This window comes from Acinonyx jubatus, chromosome D4 (genome assembly GCF_027475565.1).
Source record: "Acinonyx jubatus isolate Ajub_Pintada_27869175 chromosome D4, VMU_Ajub_asm_v1.0, whole genome shotgun sequence".
Taxonomy (NCBI): domain Eukaryota; kingdom Metazoa; phylum Chordata; class Mammalia; order Carnivora; family Felidae; genus Acinonyx; species Acinonyx jubatus.
The window spans coordinates 66446598-66463850 of record NC_069391.1 but is presented as its reverse complement, the minus strand read 5'-3'; the positions used below and the strand labels follow the sequence as shown (position 1 = coordinate 66463850).

The 17253-nt window shown below is 43.8% G+C and overlaps 1 protein-coding gene across 1 annotated transcript; it reads right to left on the bottom strand.

Moving 5' to 3' along the window:
- Positions 1-549: 549 nt before the first annotated feature.
- On the bottom strand, positions 550-13291 carry ISCA1 (iron-sulfur cluster assembly 1). Its single transcript, XM_027048099.2, has 4 exons — positions 13157-13291; positions 5848-5901; positions 2625-2730; positions 550-959 (listed from the first exon to the last, which is right to left on the bottom strand). Exons 1-4 carry the CDS (start codon positions 13235-13237, stop codon positions 811-813), a joined length of 390 nt encoding a protein of 129 aa, XP_026903900.1. The 5' UTR covers positions 13238-13291; the 3' UTR covers positions 550-810.
- Between the last annotated feature and the right edge of the window lie 3962 nt (positions 13292-17253).

Sequence of the window (17253 nt, the reverse complement as noted above, 5' to 3'; positions counted from 1 at the left end):
CAGAAGTCCTTCAGCTTCCCCGGGGGTTGCACCCCAGGTACAGAATTGAGGGGTGGACTGGGTGGCTTTTTAGACACCTTTCAACCAAAAGGATCTAAGCCAGCTTGAGACTCCACTGTGGAGGGGACACCGAGGGTGGCAAAAGAAATGGATTAAAAATGGTGGGTTAAGTAATTCTTACCTTTAGATGACACTGCTCGGAACCTCTCTGCACTGCAGTGCAAGGAAACCTTTGCTCGATACTTTCGTCTGCCAGCTGCTGCTAAGGGGTAAAGCAAATGAGGCATCTGACAATGAAATTTGGGACAAAAATGTAGAAACGCTGTACCAAGTTTGGGTAGAAAAAACAGTGCACTCCCACGTCCCGCCAGCAGTCAGGATCTTCCGCCTCTGAACTTTAAGAGCCATCAATCTGGTTGGTAAATGCACATTCGCACCACTCAGTGCAGATCTATGCAGTGCACGTGTATCAAGTACGTTTCCTGAAATCCTCCCAGGAAGGCGGCTTTCATGAAACTGGTTCTAATAAAAAGGATGAAGACAAGGATGTGCAGGATAGGATTTTTTTTCTTTACAGATCAGGAAAATGACTCAAAGAGAGTAATGGCTTCTCATTTTCTGCCTTTAAAAATAATACAAATATCACTTCTTTAGGAATCTAATACACTGGCTTCACTTTCAAAATGCATCATTTTATTTTCCTCATAAGGCAGTCATACATTATAACCTTTCAGCACGCGACAGTCACATCATTTCTTCAGTAAGCCCTAGGACTTCCATGAGTGTTCCCGGAGCTCACAGCCAGAGCAGTCAAATATTAAAGCTTTCTCCACAGCCACACGTTCCTTTGATGTTTGGGTTATTGAAAACAAACTCACTGGATAACTTATCTTCAACATAGTCCATTTCTGTTCCTAAAAGTGTCAGTTGTGCTTTCTTCTCGATGAACACTCTGACTCCTGGCGGGAGAAGAAAACAAGTGTCACATAAATAAAACCTGCAGAGTAACCACTCACAAAAGTCAAACAGGAAGCTTCTGGATCAGTCCCACTATTTCCTTTAAGGGATTTAGTGCTCAGTTTCCTGTCTGTCCCTTCTTTTCCACCCAATAACCTAAGTCAAACACAATGACACTGGCTAGACTGTTGTGTAGCAGCAAATCCCATGACAATTCTATGCAAAACTAGAATTTGCTTTGCACTTCACTCCTTTTTCCAATATGCAATATGAAGGAAATGAGTATATTCTCGGTGAGACTTCTGTAAAGACAAAGTCCGGAAGATGTGCGAGAACTCTGCAACGACGTCTGTACACATGACACAATGGCAAGCCTAGAGGCACACAAGGACTGTGATACACTGGGCTGGTTTCAGAAGACCAGCCAGTGCACCGCAGCCGTTTTGTGCTGCTTAGGGGCCGGAAAACTGGTAACAACCTAACTCCCTAGTAATTACGCAGGTAGAAGTTGGTATCTTCGTAAATATAATCAGCTTAAGAAAGCTTTCCAGGGTGCCTGGGTGGCTCAGTGGTTAAGCATCTGACTTTAGTTCAGGTCATGATCTCGCAGTTCATGAAAACAAGACCGCATCAGGCTCTGTGCTGACAGCTCAGAGCCTGGGACCTGCTTTGGATTCTGTGTCTCCCTCTCTCTCTGCCCCTCCCCTGCTTGCACGCTCTAAGATAAATAAACATTCAAAAAAAATTTTTTAAAAAACCCCAAACTTAAAAAAATAATAAAATAAAAAAGAGAACGCTTTCCTCCTTATAAGAAACTTAGTAATTACTCATATATAAACTACACATAATTATTAGAACTCCTCTTCTTAAAAACGAAAACATTTAAGATATTTAATGTATTGATCTAAAAAACAACACACTGGGGCACCTGGGTGGCTCAGTCGGTTACGTTCGACTCTTGATTTTGACTCAGGTCATGATCCCAGGGTGGTGGGATCGAGCCCTGTGTTGGGCATGAAGCCTGCTTAAGATTCTGTCTCTCCCCCTCTCGCCCTTTCTCTAAAATAAAAGAAAAAATAAAAACTACCTATTAACAAAAATAGGTAGTTTTTTGTTTTCAATAGGTTTTATCAGATTCTTGGGTTGGGGCAGGAGGCAGGACATAATTAAAGCACTGACATTTTAAATAAAAATGAAAAATACAGATTCCTCAAAAGCATGAGATGACATTAATTATTTGGTACAGACGTCAAACTGCTGCTTCACACACGATGCGTGGTTCAGTATGAAGTTTAATCATTTTAAAACCTTTCTGCACACAGTGATTATTTTTTGTAACTGAAATAAACACACAAATGATAATCCGTCAGTTACTAAGAGCACAGCCTCTGGAGTGAATCTGATTAGGTTCAACTTTTCACTAGGCCACTCAATTAGCGGAGAGACCTGAAGCCAGCTATGTAACCTCTCCATGCCTCAGTTTCTTCATCTGTAAAATGGGGCACGACATGGTACCATTCTCTCAGCTGCTGTGTATGAATCACTTAATACATGAAAGGCCATCAAACCAGATACACTGAGCACCACATAAGCCATTCCTACTATCATCTTTACTCTTCTTGCTGTTCAAGGTTAAAGATTTGACGCCAAGTTTGCTTAAAACTCACCGTCTTGAACAACTTCTTCATCAGAATCTCCTTTTGTCTTTGTATATTCTAGAGTATAAGAAAGGCCATTACAACCCCTGGTTCGGACACCAACTTTCAGACCTACCTGAAAAAGCATTGTAAATAAAACTTAAGTTTTAAAGTAGTACATATTAAACAATTACATTCATAAAAACCCTGGCTGGTTGACCCTGTATGTTTCTTTGTAAGCTCAAAGATAAATATTAGATTTCTCGCTATAAAATGTCCCTTTAGGAAGTGGAAGGGGGAACATGCACTTAAAAAATTTAACTATTTAACAAACATCACTGCATCCCCATCACTAGTGGGGATCCTAAAATAAAAAAACAATTATGTGCAAAGAAAACAGTACAGAGGGGTCAAAACTCCAAAAAGCCAGTCACTATCACTCTACAAAAGAGATCTCCTACGGTTTTCCCATTTTTCTTCCAGTCCTCGTCATATATACATACACTCGAAACACAGGTTTTATTACAGCAGGAATAAAAGTCTTATTGTCTGCTTTGTTTCTGCCATGTAAGACGTCATCTTTCCGTGTCATCAGCCTTCACAACTATCATTTGCATGTAATGCCTCAGTAATCCACTGTACCACAGTAAGCTGTGCCCCACCCGGGGCGTGCACTCACCACCCCTCGATCAAGAGTCACATGCTCTACTGACCGAGCCAGCCAGGTGCCTCTTAAAGAAGAGTTTTAATTCTAAACATGAAGAATTTTTTCTTTTAAAGGAAAAAGAAAAGTATCTGATGGCAGAGACGGCTACCTACAAATTCTCGATTGTTTGTGCTCCACCTCACTGCAGGAGATGCTCTCAGGAAGTTTCTGTGTGGCTAGGTTCACCGAGGCTCACAGGCTGTCACCTGGCAATCACCCTGCCTCTACACGGGGCCTTAATTCTAAGGCAGACCTGTGTATACATTCTCGAGTACCAGAAATCAGAAGATTGCAGCCAACACAGACGTAAGAAGTTTAAAAGGTGACCAAACCGCACTTTTAAAATACCAATGTCTATCTTAACGTGACTGCCTAACAACACCTACCAAATGCCTACTCTTGGATCCTATCTGCTTTTTCATTGAAGTGTATGGTAAAACTATCACCATACAAAGGAGGATTTCAGCCAGTAGACCCTGATTCTCTCAAAAGCAGCGATGTGCACTTGCTTCAGGAAAACAGGGAGTAGGAAAGACGTGTGGCAAAGAGGGGGGCTTACAATGTTGGGGTGCCTGGGAGTCTGGACAGCTGAAGCATTCAGACAGCAGAGTGTGTCCTTATACCCTTACACAACACGGAGATAGAACTGTGCTCTTATTCACTTTCAGAGTGAGAGCTGACAGAACACGGGAGGGAGTGTCCCATACTGGGCACCATCAATAAACCGTCTAGCTCAAATTCGGAGGCACATGTCCTAAGTATGGGTTTAAGCTAGCTTTTATCTTTGTCAATAAGAGGCCTCCAGCAAGCAGGAAGTCCTACTACTAGGAACGAATACAGACACTTACAGAATACATGAAAATACAGCTGTAGGTACCTGGAGCCTGGAAAAGGGATTGCCTGTGCCCTCAGCGACTCCAACGAAGTATGTGTTCCATCCTTTTCACGTCACTATGAACAAACATTCCTCAAATCTACACAGCTAAGTTCGTGGTCCTTTTGGTCATCGATCTATCAATGGAGCTGGAATACTGATATATGTATGCAGTAATTCTTAGGAGGACCGTCCAGAACTTCATGCAATTGTAAGGTAGATAGCACAACAGAAGCTAGAAACCACTCTGTAGTCTAATTACTCAGTATTAATAGTCTAGTACTTGGATGTGATTTATGGTACTCCACAGGCAATTAACAATGCACTAAGATGAAGCTGAGGCACACACCCCCTACTGCACAATTCTGCGTCTAGGACAGGCTATGTAGGTGCACTACACAATGCTTACAGGCTTAGCCCTCTAAGCAATGGGCCTGGCACGCTACAGACACGAAATGTTTGCTGCGTGATGCCTGTGGCAGCACTGGATGTAAACAACCCCAAAGACCGTTAGTATGGGCGGTTGGCTAAATAAATAAAACCTGTTCGATAAAACACACTAATAGATGCAACCATTAAAAAGAATGAGGTGGGTCTTCCTGTAATGACACAGAAAGAACCTCAAGCTATTATTATTAAGGACAAAAAGTCAAGTGTAACCACAGCATGTATGGAATGCTTTTATCTAAGTACGAAGAGATATACACACAAACAAGCACAGGCATAGTCTAGGTCAGTAGTCCCCATCAGGGAATCATTATTGGTTGTTACAACTAAGGAGTGGGGCAGTGCCATGGGTACCTATGTGCAGAGGCCCAGGATACTACTAAACATCCTGCATTCCACCTCCAACAAAGAATTATCTGGCCCAAAACATCAACTGTGCAGAGACTGAGAAACCCCGGTGTAGACAGATTAAAAATGTACAGATTGTGTTGGGAAGGACAATGGGAGGTAGCCCCTTAGAAGGATGAATGACAATCAAGAGTCTGGGGTCACAAAACGATGTCTTCTCCATTTAATACCTTGTTATGAAATAATTTTGCTTTTTTTTAAAAACCTTGAGTGTACCTTTACTCTTTTTTTCCAACATACTTAATTTTATTTTTTTAAATTTACATCCAAATTAGTTAGCATATAGTACAACAAGGATTTCAGTAGATTCCTTAGTGCCCCTTACCCATTTAGCCCATCCCCCCTCCCACAACCCCTCTAGTCACCCTCTGTTTGTTCTCCATATTTATGAGTCTCTTCTGCTTTGTCCCCCTCCTTGTTTTTATATTTTTGTTTCCCTTCCCTTCATCTATTTTGTCTCTTAAAGTCCTCATATGAGTAAAGTCATATGATATTTGTCTTTCTTTGACTAATTTCACTTAGCATAATACCCTCCAGTTCCATCCATGTAGTTGCAAATGGCAAGATTTCATTCTTTCTGATTGCCGAGTAATACTCCATTGTATATATATACCACATCTTCTAATCCATTCATCCATCGATGGACATTTGGGCTCTCTCCATACTTTGGCTATTGTTGATAGTGCTGGAGTGTAGCTTTACTCTTTAAATAAAAATCCCTAACCAATGAAAACATACTGTTTATCACAAGATAAATTCATTGTGAAAACAGGACTTCAATTTTTTTAGTAAATATTCAACTGATTGGTTTTACTTACGTGTTCAGGCTTATCTTTAAGAAGCTGTTTTATCTTGTTTACTGCTGAAGGTGTCTGAAAAAAGAACAAGTTATTAAGTTTTTAGCTGCAAAACTTGCTTTTTTTAAAGCCTTATAGTTCCCTAGCTTTGAGACTATTCAAGTCTATCTTCAGCAAACTCATGTGACAAATTTATATTCCACTCTTGCCCAAGTACTTTATGGCTTTTATAAACAAACATATGAACTCTCAATACAAAGCATTTTATTTTTATTTAAAAAAATTTTTTTTAATGTTTATTTTTGCCAGAGAGACAAAGCGTGAGTGGGAGGGGCAGGGAGAGGAAGACACAGAATCCAAAGGAGGCTCCAGGGTCTGCGCTGTCAGCACACAGCCTGATGTAGGGCTTGAACTCATGAGCTGTGAGATCATGACCTGAGCCGAAGTCAGACGCTTAACCGACTGAGCCACCCAGGAGACTCTATTTTGATTTTTAAAATATCTTCTAGCAACATCCTTTGAGTCTTGCTCCCCCCTGTCAAGGTCAGCTCCCTGTCATTAGCGCTGGTACTCTCTATTTACATCACAAATGTAATTTTTCCAAGGAGCATCTATTTTGTGCTGCTACTACATGCTCAGCACAAGTACAATTCCCAACACAGAGATCAGGTGCTCAACAGTCAATGAATGACTCAAGGAATCACTGGGGAAGCCGATCTTCAGGCGGTTTTTCTGTTGATTATTATTAACTCTATTGCTTTTTTTGCTTACCCCTAATCTATGTCAAACTCGTCAAAATGCATACAGGAAACAGTGATACCAGCATCAACCCAGGGTGTGCCTCGGTACAGTCCTGCCACATGGTTCCACAGATACTAAATGTGGCTTAAAACAACATCTCAGGATATCCGGACAAACAGAAATAAGCTGGTCAACTACAGAAGCAAGCACAGGGAGGCATTTTTCAGGAGTAATGCTGTTTAATCTAGCCCATTTGTCCTCAAGATGGATCAGCATCACCAACCCCGCTTTCTCGGGAAGTGCAATTTTCCAAATTTACCAAACTGGTACTCTTGGATCCTATCTGCTTTTTCACGGTGCTGTCAAGGACAAAGTCTGTTCCAGGGCATTCCTGCTCCACTTCTTGGCTGTGTCCCAGCCTGTGACTTGGCTTAAATGGGGAGAAGAGACCCTCCTCCTCAGGATTGTTGTGAGGATTCAATAAACGAGCTCACGAAGTACACTCCGAGCAGTGCCAGGCACAAAGAGCTCAATATAAACCAGCCCTTATCACAATGAAGAGAGTATATTAGTGAAGACATCATGTCCTTCCTACTTTGTTTTATTAGCTCCTCAGCTGGCAACACTGTGCTGGTCCTCTAGTTTTTTGTACCGGCATCTTACTGGTTTGTGAAATCCCAGGGAGTGGACATTATGACCTATGACTCAGAAGCAACTGTAGCCAAAACTCAAGCCCGTGCTGAGGGAACAGACCCAAAGGATGGCCCCAAAGCGTGCTCTTCTGGCCTGCCTGGAGGGGGCTCAGCCAGGTAAGGATGTTGAAGCAGAGTCTGGACCCAATTTAGAAAGGCCATGAAACCAATTTAGAAAATTGAGACTAGTATTTTTTAAAAACACAAACTAGGGGCGCCTGGGTGGCTCAGTTGGTTAAGCATCTGACTTTAGCTAAGGTCATGATCTCACTGCTCCTGAGTTTGAGCCCTGTGTCGAGCTCTCTGCTGTCAGGGCAGAGCCCAATTCAAAAGAAAAAAAAAAAAGGTAAAAAAAAAAAAATCACCACCAGTCGGTGGTCTATTAAAAAGCCTTTTCCCACAATTCTACCAGAACAGGAGCCAAGCGGTGTGACAAAAGCAGACAACAGGGAACAGTACGCAGGGGGAAGAAGAAGGAAATGGAAAAGAGGATTTTGTGTTTTTTTTCTCTTGATATTATGGCATATCAACCTCAAACAGTTACAGAAATATTTCTGAAAAGATGTTTAAAAACGCTTATTTGTCCTTCTCAACCACTGCCAGTAAAAACTAGCTTCCGTAATTTTCATGGTCATACTTCCCACATTGAGTCCTGAATCTAACTACTGTCCTTAATCTAACTACTGTCAAAGAGCAAAGGATTTCCAATAAGTGAAAAAACAAACAGACAAACAAAACCCCAGGCAGGGCCATGGAAAAATATCCATTTCAAGTATAACTTGCCCTGTGATGCTGGGAAGTCAAAGATGAGGAGGGTTCACCACTCACCCCTCCATGACCGAAACAGGGTATCAACACTACTCTGTCAGCAGCCCCTTGTGGTTTTTATCTCCAAGTGATGATTAAATCACCTAACTTGGCTTTCCAAAATGATGTATTTTCTTCTTTTCTCAACTCTTAGTAGGAAACACTTAGACACAGTAAGTAAAAACAATTCTTGGAGTGGTCTCCCTATCCCAAAGCGGCTGACTTCACGCCTTGTACTGTTAAGGGAAAAGTAACTGGTGTGCCTGGGAAACGTCATTAGAGGAGCCAAACCAAGTCTTAATGTTCCTGTGTCAGAGGCCAAAACCAAACATACTCCATTGGGAGGAGTGTTATTAATGATGGAAACCCAGCTGAGTACTTATTTAAGGGAAAGATATGGATCTTACAACTTGCTGAGAAATTTGATTTTCAGAACAAGTCAGAATGACTAACAGGGAACATGTGGCACTTAAAAAAAATGCTAGCTCTTAAAGGTACTTTCTGTATCTTGGGGCCAGGCAGAAGCTGAGGATCACGCTGGGTTCTTTGTCTATTTGCATACACTAGCACCTCTGCAATAAGTGAACTCAATCTGGCAAACAGTGCGAGAACTTCAGCTAAACAACACGCTCCAGGCCTGGTAGCCTTCCAATTTCCAAGCACTCCCCCCAAACAACTAAGACACCTATACTTTTCCAAGGAAAGTATAATATACCTTAATTTAGGTATAATTAAGGACTTATTCCCCTGAGATTTGACCAATGAATTAAAATTTAAGATTCCAGGGGCGTCTGGGTGGCTCAGTTGGTTGAGCAACCGACTTCGGCTCAGGTCATGATCTCATGGTTCATGGGTTTGAGCCCCACATCAGGCTCTGTGCTTAACACTTGCTCAGAGCCTGGAGCCTGCTTCCGATTCCATGTCTCCTTCTCTCTCTGCCCCTCCCCCGCTCACACTGTCTCACTCTGTCTCTCAAAAATAAATAAATGTAAAAAAAAAAAAAATTAAGATTCCTGGGACACCTGTGTGGCTTGGTCAGTTAAGTGTCTGACTTCGGATCAGGTCATGATCTCCTGGTTGTGGTTCGTGATTTCGAGCCCTGCATCGTCTCTGCACTGACAGTGTGGAGTCTGCCTGGGATTCTCTCTCTCTGCCCCTCTCTCCCCTCAAAATAAATAAATAAACTTAAAACAAAATTAAGATTCTTGAAACTTGATTAACTACAAAGATAGTTTTTAATCTACTCATATGTATATCACAGAACAAGACAAAAGGCCCTTAAAAAAAGATTTCAGCCTGTTTTTGTAGCAGAAACTTTTCATTAGCAACACTGTATTTCCTTAATTCCTCATGCAATTTTAGTATTTTGCTGTTCAAGAAAACAAAATTAAAACCAGAGCTAACTCCAGAATTACATATACTAAACACGCGTCAACAACTACAACATATTTTAATTTCATTATAAATACGGCATTTTAATGTTTAGAAGATGGTAACTAGCAGCCAATGAACAAGTCACAGTATATTTTAACTCGTTCTTTAACAGCTAGGGGTGGCATTATAGTGTTTTCCCTTTTGTCTTTTCCTATTCATCTCTGTGTATTATGTAGCCCACATTTTAAAAGTTTAACATGTCTCTCATTTAATACATGGTAATAAACACGTTATTAACGATTTACTAAGTACGTTCCAGGTGCTTAATGGTTTACATGCATCATCTTATTCTCACAATTCTGTGATTTAGGTATTAAAGATTAAATAATTTGCACAGAGACAGTAAGTTAAAGAACGAAGAGTTATGACTCCCAAACTTAAAAAAAAAAAAAAGGGTATTATTTACAGTGACTACACCAACTGAATGTACTCACCAACTCCATCTACTCTAATTTAACCAATCTCTCATTGTTACACATTTAGGCTACTCCCAATGGTTTCTTGGAGAATACCCTTAAATGGCCTAAATACAGAAATCTTACTGCTTGGTCACTGTTCCAAAGGACTTCTGGTACTTGTCCTTCAACGAATTAACAGCTCCTTACTGGGACTCTAGTATCACATTGTTCCCTAGCCCTTCTCAACCAGGTGCCACCGGAAAGTTAAGTCTTAAGGCACCCGCTGAACATAATGAATTAACTTCTCTGTGCTCATGAAGAATGATGCTGGCTATGTACCATTATTCTCTTACAGCTTTGCTTGAGCTTTATGCACAGCTATAGGTACACCCCTCATCCTAAATTATGGTTACATTAATTCTGATTTGTAGAATGATGGAAATAAAAGCCTCTGCCAGCAGGACAGTGTTAAATCTTCAAGTTCTTTTGTCATTTTACACTCTGCCTCCTACAAACTCAATTTCAACCGTCAGTTCCTGGATATGTAGAGTAGGGACAGCATCCTCTTTGGATGTGCCTCTGAAGATGTCCAAAGGTACTCACTTTCATGCGATGGGGTGAAGTCTTAAAACACTCAATCAAGGAACCATCTCTGGTTTGCACCAAAGTGTTTAGGACAGCCTATCACCAGATGAGGCCTTTTGTTCCAGCAACCCACCAATCCTCTCCTGGATTAACATCAGTTAATGTAGATAATTTGGAAGCATGGAACCATGTTTTCATTTCATCAATTCCTTTTCCTAGCCTTTTGATGACCTCTGGTAGGCTGCACAGGCACAGCACTTTAACAAGTTTGCGCCATGTCAAATTCCTGATGTGAAGTTTATACATCTAGGTAGCACTGATCTCTTCCTCCTTTTACTGAAATCTCTAGTTTCATTTGCTTTCATCCACATTCACTCATTAGCCCTTTGATCACCTCCTTGCTTCTGCACTTGACTTAAAATATTTGCAAGGGACTTAAAATATCTGCTGGGACTTAAAATATTTTTTGCAAAAACACTAGAAAACTAACAAACAGCAATACATGCATGCCATAATGTCTGGAGACTAGGGAACATATGCTAGAATTAAAACGACTGCATCAGGTGGAAAGCAGCAAGGACCTTTGTCTTTAGCACCAGCTAAGATCACAGGGAAAGAAACTTAAAAAGTCACCCAGACAGTTAAACAGGCTAAGTTCAGACAATGGTCTTTGGCAAGTTAATCAGAACACTTGATCAGATGCCAACAACAGAGCCCTGCTGAAATAAGACATGACACGGTAAGGAGCTGTTACAATTCTGTTAGCAGAATTAGCCTGGTAAGTGGTAACAGGTAATGAAGCAGGAGAAAGTAAGTGTAGACAGCTCAGGTCTGAGAATGTATACTGTCATTATTCCTAGTAATTCCTAAGGGTGGCCAAGGCCTGGCCCACAACTGTGTCCCTGGAGGGTGGGAAACTGTGTAACACATTCATTTCTTATACTGAAACAAAGGAGGTCTTAAATGTCAGCTGAATGACAAGGAGCAAAAGGGAATGACTTAGCGATTTTGAACGAGCAAGTAATGATATGCTAAATGATGGACTTCTCTTTCTGGCTCTACCATTACCAGTGGTAGAATTCTTTTCAATTCTGAGTACTATGTTTTTTGTTTTTTTAATGTTTATTTATTTTGAGAGAGAGACAGAGCGTGAGCAGGGGAGGGGCAGAGACAGAGGGAGACACAGAATCCGAAGCAGGCTCCAAGCTCTGAGCTGTCAGCACAGAGCCCAACGCAGGGCTCGAACCCACCAGCCACTGACATCATGACCTGAACTGAAGTCGGAGGCTTAACGGACGGAGCCACCCAGGTGCCCCAATTCTGAGTACTTGTGAACTGAGACCAAAAGACACAAAGTATGACTCGTGTCTTCTAGTATGACTTGTGATTTCAAGACCTTGGAAAATTCTAAGCTCTGATAATGATATCTTCCAGACATGAAAACACGCGGGTGGTACAGAAAATAGTAATACAGAATAATCAGGATAACCTCTGTACAGACTGAAAACAATGAACCATTATAAAAGTGAATTCTCCTGCCTCATCACAACTTTCTTCTGTTTTGCTACAACTAGTTTTCTGGCAACAGGCTTTCTTATAGCATTAGCTTGAATGGAATCTAGGATTCCTATAGAGAATCTACTTTCCCACTCTCTAGGTGGTGAATGCTTGCACAAAGGCTTCTCCTTCATCTCTTGATGGGTGTGTGAGAAGTTATGCTGATCATAGGCTTTCCTATAAAATTCAACTCTTTCAAAATGGCAAACACAAGTGACTGCTTAACGGACATGGGAGTTTTCTCGGGGTGAAATGTTTTGGAACGAGATACAGGTGATGGTTGCACAACACTTGGTACTAAATGCCACTGAATTGTACATTTTAAAGTGGTTAATGTTACGTTATGTGAGTTTTCCCTAGGCTAAAAAGAAAAAAAAAAACAAAACAACTGCACAGTGCACCAGGGATCCCGTATATGCATGGTAAGCCCTGCGGTGAGCATCTGCGGTATGGACTCTGGGGCCCTCCGAGTGTGTTTGACCTTTCACCTAGAAAACGCTCACCCAGGGTAGAGATTTTTATCCTTCTTTGTCCTTTGTGAGAGCCGACCGCGGCGGAGGCCTGCTGGAGGCACACAGGATGTTTCAAAAAGCCTCCCCTCCCCGACCCCAGGAAGAAACCCTTTGTGCGCTGCAGCCTTGATCTCGGCGAGGGGTGGGCTTTGTTGAAGCTGCGCTCTCACGTAGCTCGCCGCGCTCGCCCGGAGGTCCCCCGGCGAGCTACCGCCCTCCCGGCGCACCTCGAGGGCAGGGGTCGCGGCTCCCTCCCCCAAACTCCCCGGAGTGCCGGGCGCCGAGCTCTGAAAGGCCCGCGACGCACGCACAGTCGCACCCCTGGGCTCGCGGCGGGCTGCCCCGGCCGGCCGGGGACTCGCGCACACGCGGCGTCCCCCAACCTCCGCATGCGGCGGCGCGCGGCCTGCTGGGAAACGTAGTTCCGGGGGCGCCAGGCTCCCGTGGAGCAGCCCCGCCCGGGCTTGTTTATCTCTCCAGCCGGGGCGAGGCGGGCAAGGCGGCGACGCGGCGGAGCGCGCCCGGAGCCCTGCTGCCGTGACCTCCTCGAGAGGGCGGAGGTGAACCAATGTCACCCGCCCGACCAAGCGCCCCGGCCACTCACCAGGGTGAGGGCGGCCCGAGTGGGCTGCAGCTTCCTCTTGCTCACAGCCCGGACAGTGGCCCGGACTAACGAAGCCGACATCCTCGCCGTCCCGGCGCCCCGGTGCCTTGGGCCGGAACTCGGCCACCTCAGCCTCTCTCCATGGACACAGCCGCCGCATTGACGCCACAAGCTCCGGCGCACGGCGCCCCAGGCCCCGCCCCGCGCGAGCCCGCCCCCGCTGCCGCCATTGGGCGGGCCGTGTGAGTGACGGACAGAGGGCGGGGCGCGGAGCTCCGGCCATGGGCACGTGACTTGATAGGCGCAAGGGCCCGGGGGCAAGGTTGTCTTTGCAAGGACGGCCTTGGCGCTATGTGGGGAGTGGGGCTGGGGCGCGCAGAACGCCTGCACGTGTGGACTCTGGAGGCGTGTCGCTCCACGACCTGCCCCTGGGCAAGATGCGGCGTCACTCCTTAAGAACGCTGAGCCACGAGCGCTGGTGCTCTCCAAAGCAGAAGGGTTCCGAGGCGCAGGTACACACGTTGGTCTTCCTTTTGGTTCAGCTAGGCAGTTCTTAAGAGCATGGACTTACCGCAGAATTGCGAAATAAACAACCCAAATACTCACCAGGCTACCTCCTCACCGCGGGCTGTACTGCACCGGATGTTGGAAGATGGTGCTAATGCAAGTTTTGCTTTTAGGTGCTGACTTTGGAACGCCGACCAACCCGAAGATGTGATTGGACAGATCTGTCAACATTCATAGCGAGAACCATTCCGTAAGATTGGTTGAACGCCTGTTTGTCAGACCTTGTAGTGGCTGCTCAGGGCCTCCTGCCTTTTAATTCTCCAAGTACACCTAAGCTTTAGGCATTATACCAGGCATGCACTCACAGGAAGCCTGGTCAATGGAGGGTCCAGGAAAGAATGAGAGATCCTGGAGAACAGAAGTGCTGCAGGGTTAGCAGTAGGGGGGAGGAGGAGAACGTAAAGGATGGGTGGCTTTTCTCGTGGAAGTGCTAGAGGTAGAGGGGAAAAGTAGGATCTGTGGAATGGTGATGGGGAGGAAAGATTCTTGCTCAGTGTTTTGATGTGAAAAGAACTAATCAGTGTGTTTTAGAGCCCAATTGATCTTTCATCCCCTAGAGCCTATAGGTTTGGATGGTTCAGAATTCCCTTAGGTAGTTCTGTCTCCCTGCTATTGAAATAGAACTGCACTACAGCAAGAGAATGGTTATCTTTGCCTCTAAGCACAAAAGAAGCAGTGAGATTAGGCGATGGTAGTATGGTGGGTTTGTATCTTGGCTTCCTCTCCCTAGCTCGGTGATTTGGGACAGGGTATTTTACTTCTTGTGCCCTTCCTCTTACTGATGCTAAGAAGACTAAATGGAAAGCCCTTAGAAGATTGTATGGCACCTAAGTACTAGAAACTCAATAAAGGTTGCTAGTTATTCATGGATAAAGATGTCATATACTGTGAAACCGTGGAACCACATTGGTGGATACACATGCCATTCCACATTTGTCTAAACCCATAGAACGTGTCACACCAAGAATGAATCCTAATGTAAACAACGGACTTTGGGCGATAATGTTGTGTCCACATAGGCTGTCAGTTCTAACAAATACCCGACCCTGGTGCAGGATGTGGATAGTGGAGGGTTTTGGCTTGTGTGGGGACAGGGGTATCTGGGAATTCTGTACTTTTCCATTGTTTTGTTGTGAACCTAAAACTGCTCTGAAAAATAGTGTTAATAAAACGTAAAAAAAAAAAAGCCATGTATCATTCTTAATTATTGAAATATCATTATGCAGTCATGTAGCACGTTACAGGTTTCAAAAGCACCCTCGAGGGGCGCCTGGGTGGCTCCGTCGGTTAAGCACCGACTTCGGCTCAGGTCATGATCTCACGGTTTGTGAGTTCGAGCCAGGCGTCTGGCTCTGTGCTGACAGCTGGGAGCCTGGAGCCTGCTTCGGATTCTGTGTCTCCCTCTTTCTCTGCCCCTCCCCTGCTCATGCTGTCTCTCTCTCAAAAAAATAAACATTAAAAAAAAATTTAAAGCACCCTCGAGCACATAGTCTCATAGCAGCCTCACCGTTTTTTTTTAGGCAGGTGTATTGGCATAGCTAGTTTAAAAATGATACATAAACTCTGGCCTTTTAGTAGGGTATGCCAGAAAGTATTTTTAAAATCTAGTTCTAAATGTTCTGGTTCAAGATCCCATGTATGCTTGATTCGTTCATCTATTTAATACACACTACTCAGTTTTGTTTTAACTTGGCTGGCTGTTTTGCATGTGAGTGGTAAGTCCCATAATCTACTTGTTCGTGGGTCAGGCATACCTAATGTTATTTGAAACTGGTGTAGGTGGCTGAGCTAAACTGGCGTTAGAAGAAAGCTTTCACGACTGTGTAAGAAATATGTGAGCGCCCTTATCTCAGGGCAGCAGCTGCCCTGGGGAGTCAGGAGGCGGCCGTAGTTAACTGCTGAAGGAGTTGGCAAGCTGGAACCACATTTAGATTCCCACCAATAGGAAGAACTTAAAATAGGGAAATGTTTAACACTGTGCACTTTGGCCCTTCGTTTCAGGGTTCTAGACGGTAAAGTGTTTTCCTAGTAAGACCTCCCTTGAGCATCACTGCTCTGTGAAAGGGCAGATATGCTTTCCATTTTGCAGGCAAGGAAACTGAACTGCGCAGAGAGAGGCTACAGGGATTGCCACAGTCTGCTGGAAAACGGGCAGAGCCAGACCCTAATTAAGTCTAGAATTCCACCCCGTGAAATGCGCTAAATTTTTGACGGCTGCTGTGTAAACACACCTGCTTTCAAACAAAAAAGTACTGAGCGCATCTTCATGGTTTTATCGGAGTTTTGTTGAATTCTATTTTCTTGTCAACAAATTTCTTTTTTTTTTTTTGCCTGTAACACTACGAACCCTTTTGACCTTCCTACCCAGGATTTTTTCCACTCAGGAACTTTTTTTTTAAATAAAACCATTTGTGAAACACATTTGAAAATGAAAAGTATACTGAAGTCATGTCAGAACATTTTAGTAACATCTCAGAAAGTGCGCACACTGTTGATATGTACGCGCTGAGCAAGGGATTAAAACATGTAGACTGGGGCTGGAAGAATAGATTTCATCTTCCTGTTTGTTCCTGAGAGGCGGAGGAAAGGAGAAGTGGGCTAGTGGAGCCTTCGTGGAGGCTGCTGAGAGACAGGCCAGCTGTGCCTCAACGGTAACTGCGCCCCAGGGGCTGGCCTCAGCGTGGGGCAGATGCGGCTGTCCCCTGGCTGGGGTGCTGAGAAGGGGCTGTGACCAGGCCCATGCCAAGGGAGCAAAGAACCTAGGGTCATCCATTCTCCAGGGCTGGTAAACACTGGTCACTGTCCCGTCGATCCAGTGTGAGGGACTGAAATCTAGCACAGGAATTAGAATAAAATGTAGGAAGCTTTTTAACATTCTCAAAAGGATATAAGAAAACATGGTTTCCATAAAGAGGAAGATAATTAAAATTGAGAGGAAAGGGAAGGTGGCTGAAATAAGCTGAAGACAATTATAAATGAAATGACAAAATCCACATGAGAAACAGCAAACAGCAGAATGACACCAAAAATCCAGTCACTCATGTGGAGATTAAATTTGAAAAGTGTTCCTAGCATGGAGAAAGAGGAATACTGAAAAGAAGACAAAAGCATTTTTGAGAAAAAAAAAAAAAAAAATTAAGAACACATGTTCCCAAGATGGAAAAAACCCAACAACCAAAAAACCAAACTGGGCTAGAGATACATGGGATTTGCTTTGGTTTCAGACAAAAGTCACTGACACAAAACTCATAGGGATAAACAAACACTGGAGCATCCAAGCAGAAAAATAAAACCTACCAGGAAACAAAAATTCGGCCGGTCTCTGATTTCTGCTATCAGGCCAGAAGACCGCATCACTAAGCTTTCCAAAGAAAGTGTGACGAGAAGTGTGTGCCCGGTCAAGCTCACTTTCAAGTTGAAGGCAAGAGAAATCAGAAGAGGAGCAGCTGAGGAAAGTCACGGGGAGCAGCTTCGGCCCCGGGTACATAATTCATGCTTTACTTCAGGAGTTTGGGTTCGTTAAAGCTGAG

Bases quoted from the DNA above. Each gene is read 5' to 3' on its own strand.
- ISCA1 (XM_027048099.2), bottom strand. From the start codon at position 13,237: ATGTCGGCTTCGTTAGTCCGGGCCACTGTCCGGGCTGTGAGCAAGAGG. The intron at 2,731-5,847 runs GTAAGTAAAACC...ATGCTTTTTCAG, and splicing joins TTAAAGATAAGCCTGAACAC to GTAGGTCTGAAAGTTGGTGT. The intron at 960-2,624 runs GTGAGTTTTAAG...TTCTCCCGCCAG, and splicing joins TGAAGAAGTTGTTCAAGACG to GAGTCAGAGTGTTCATCGAG.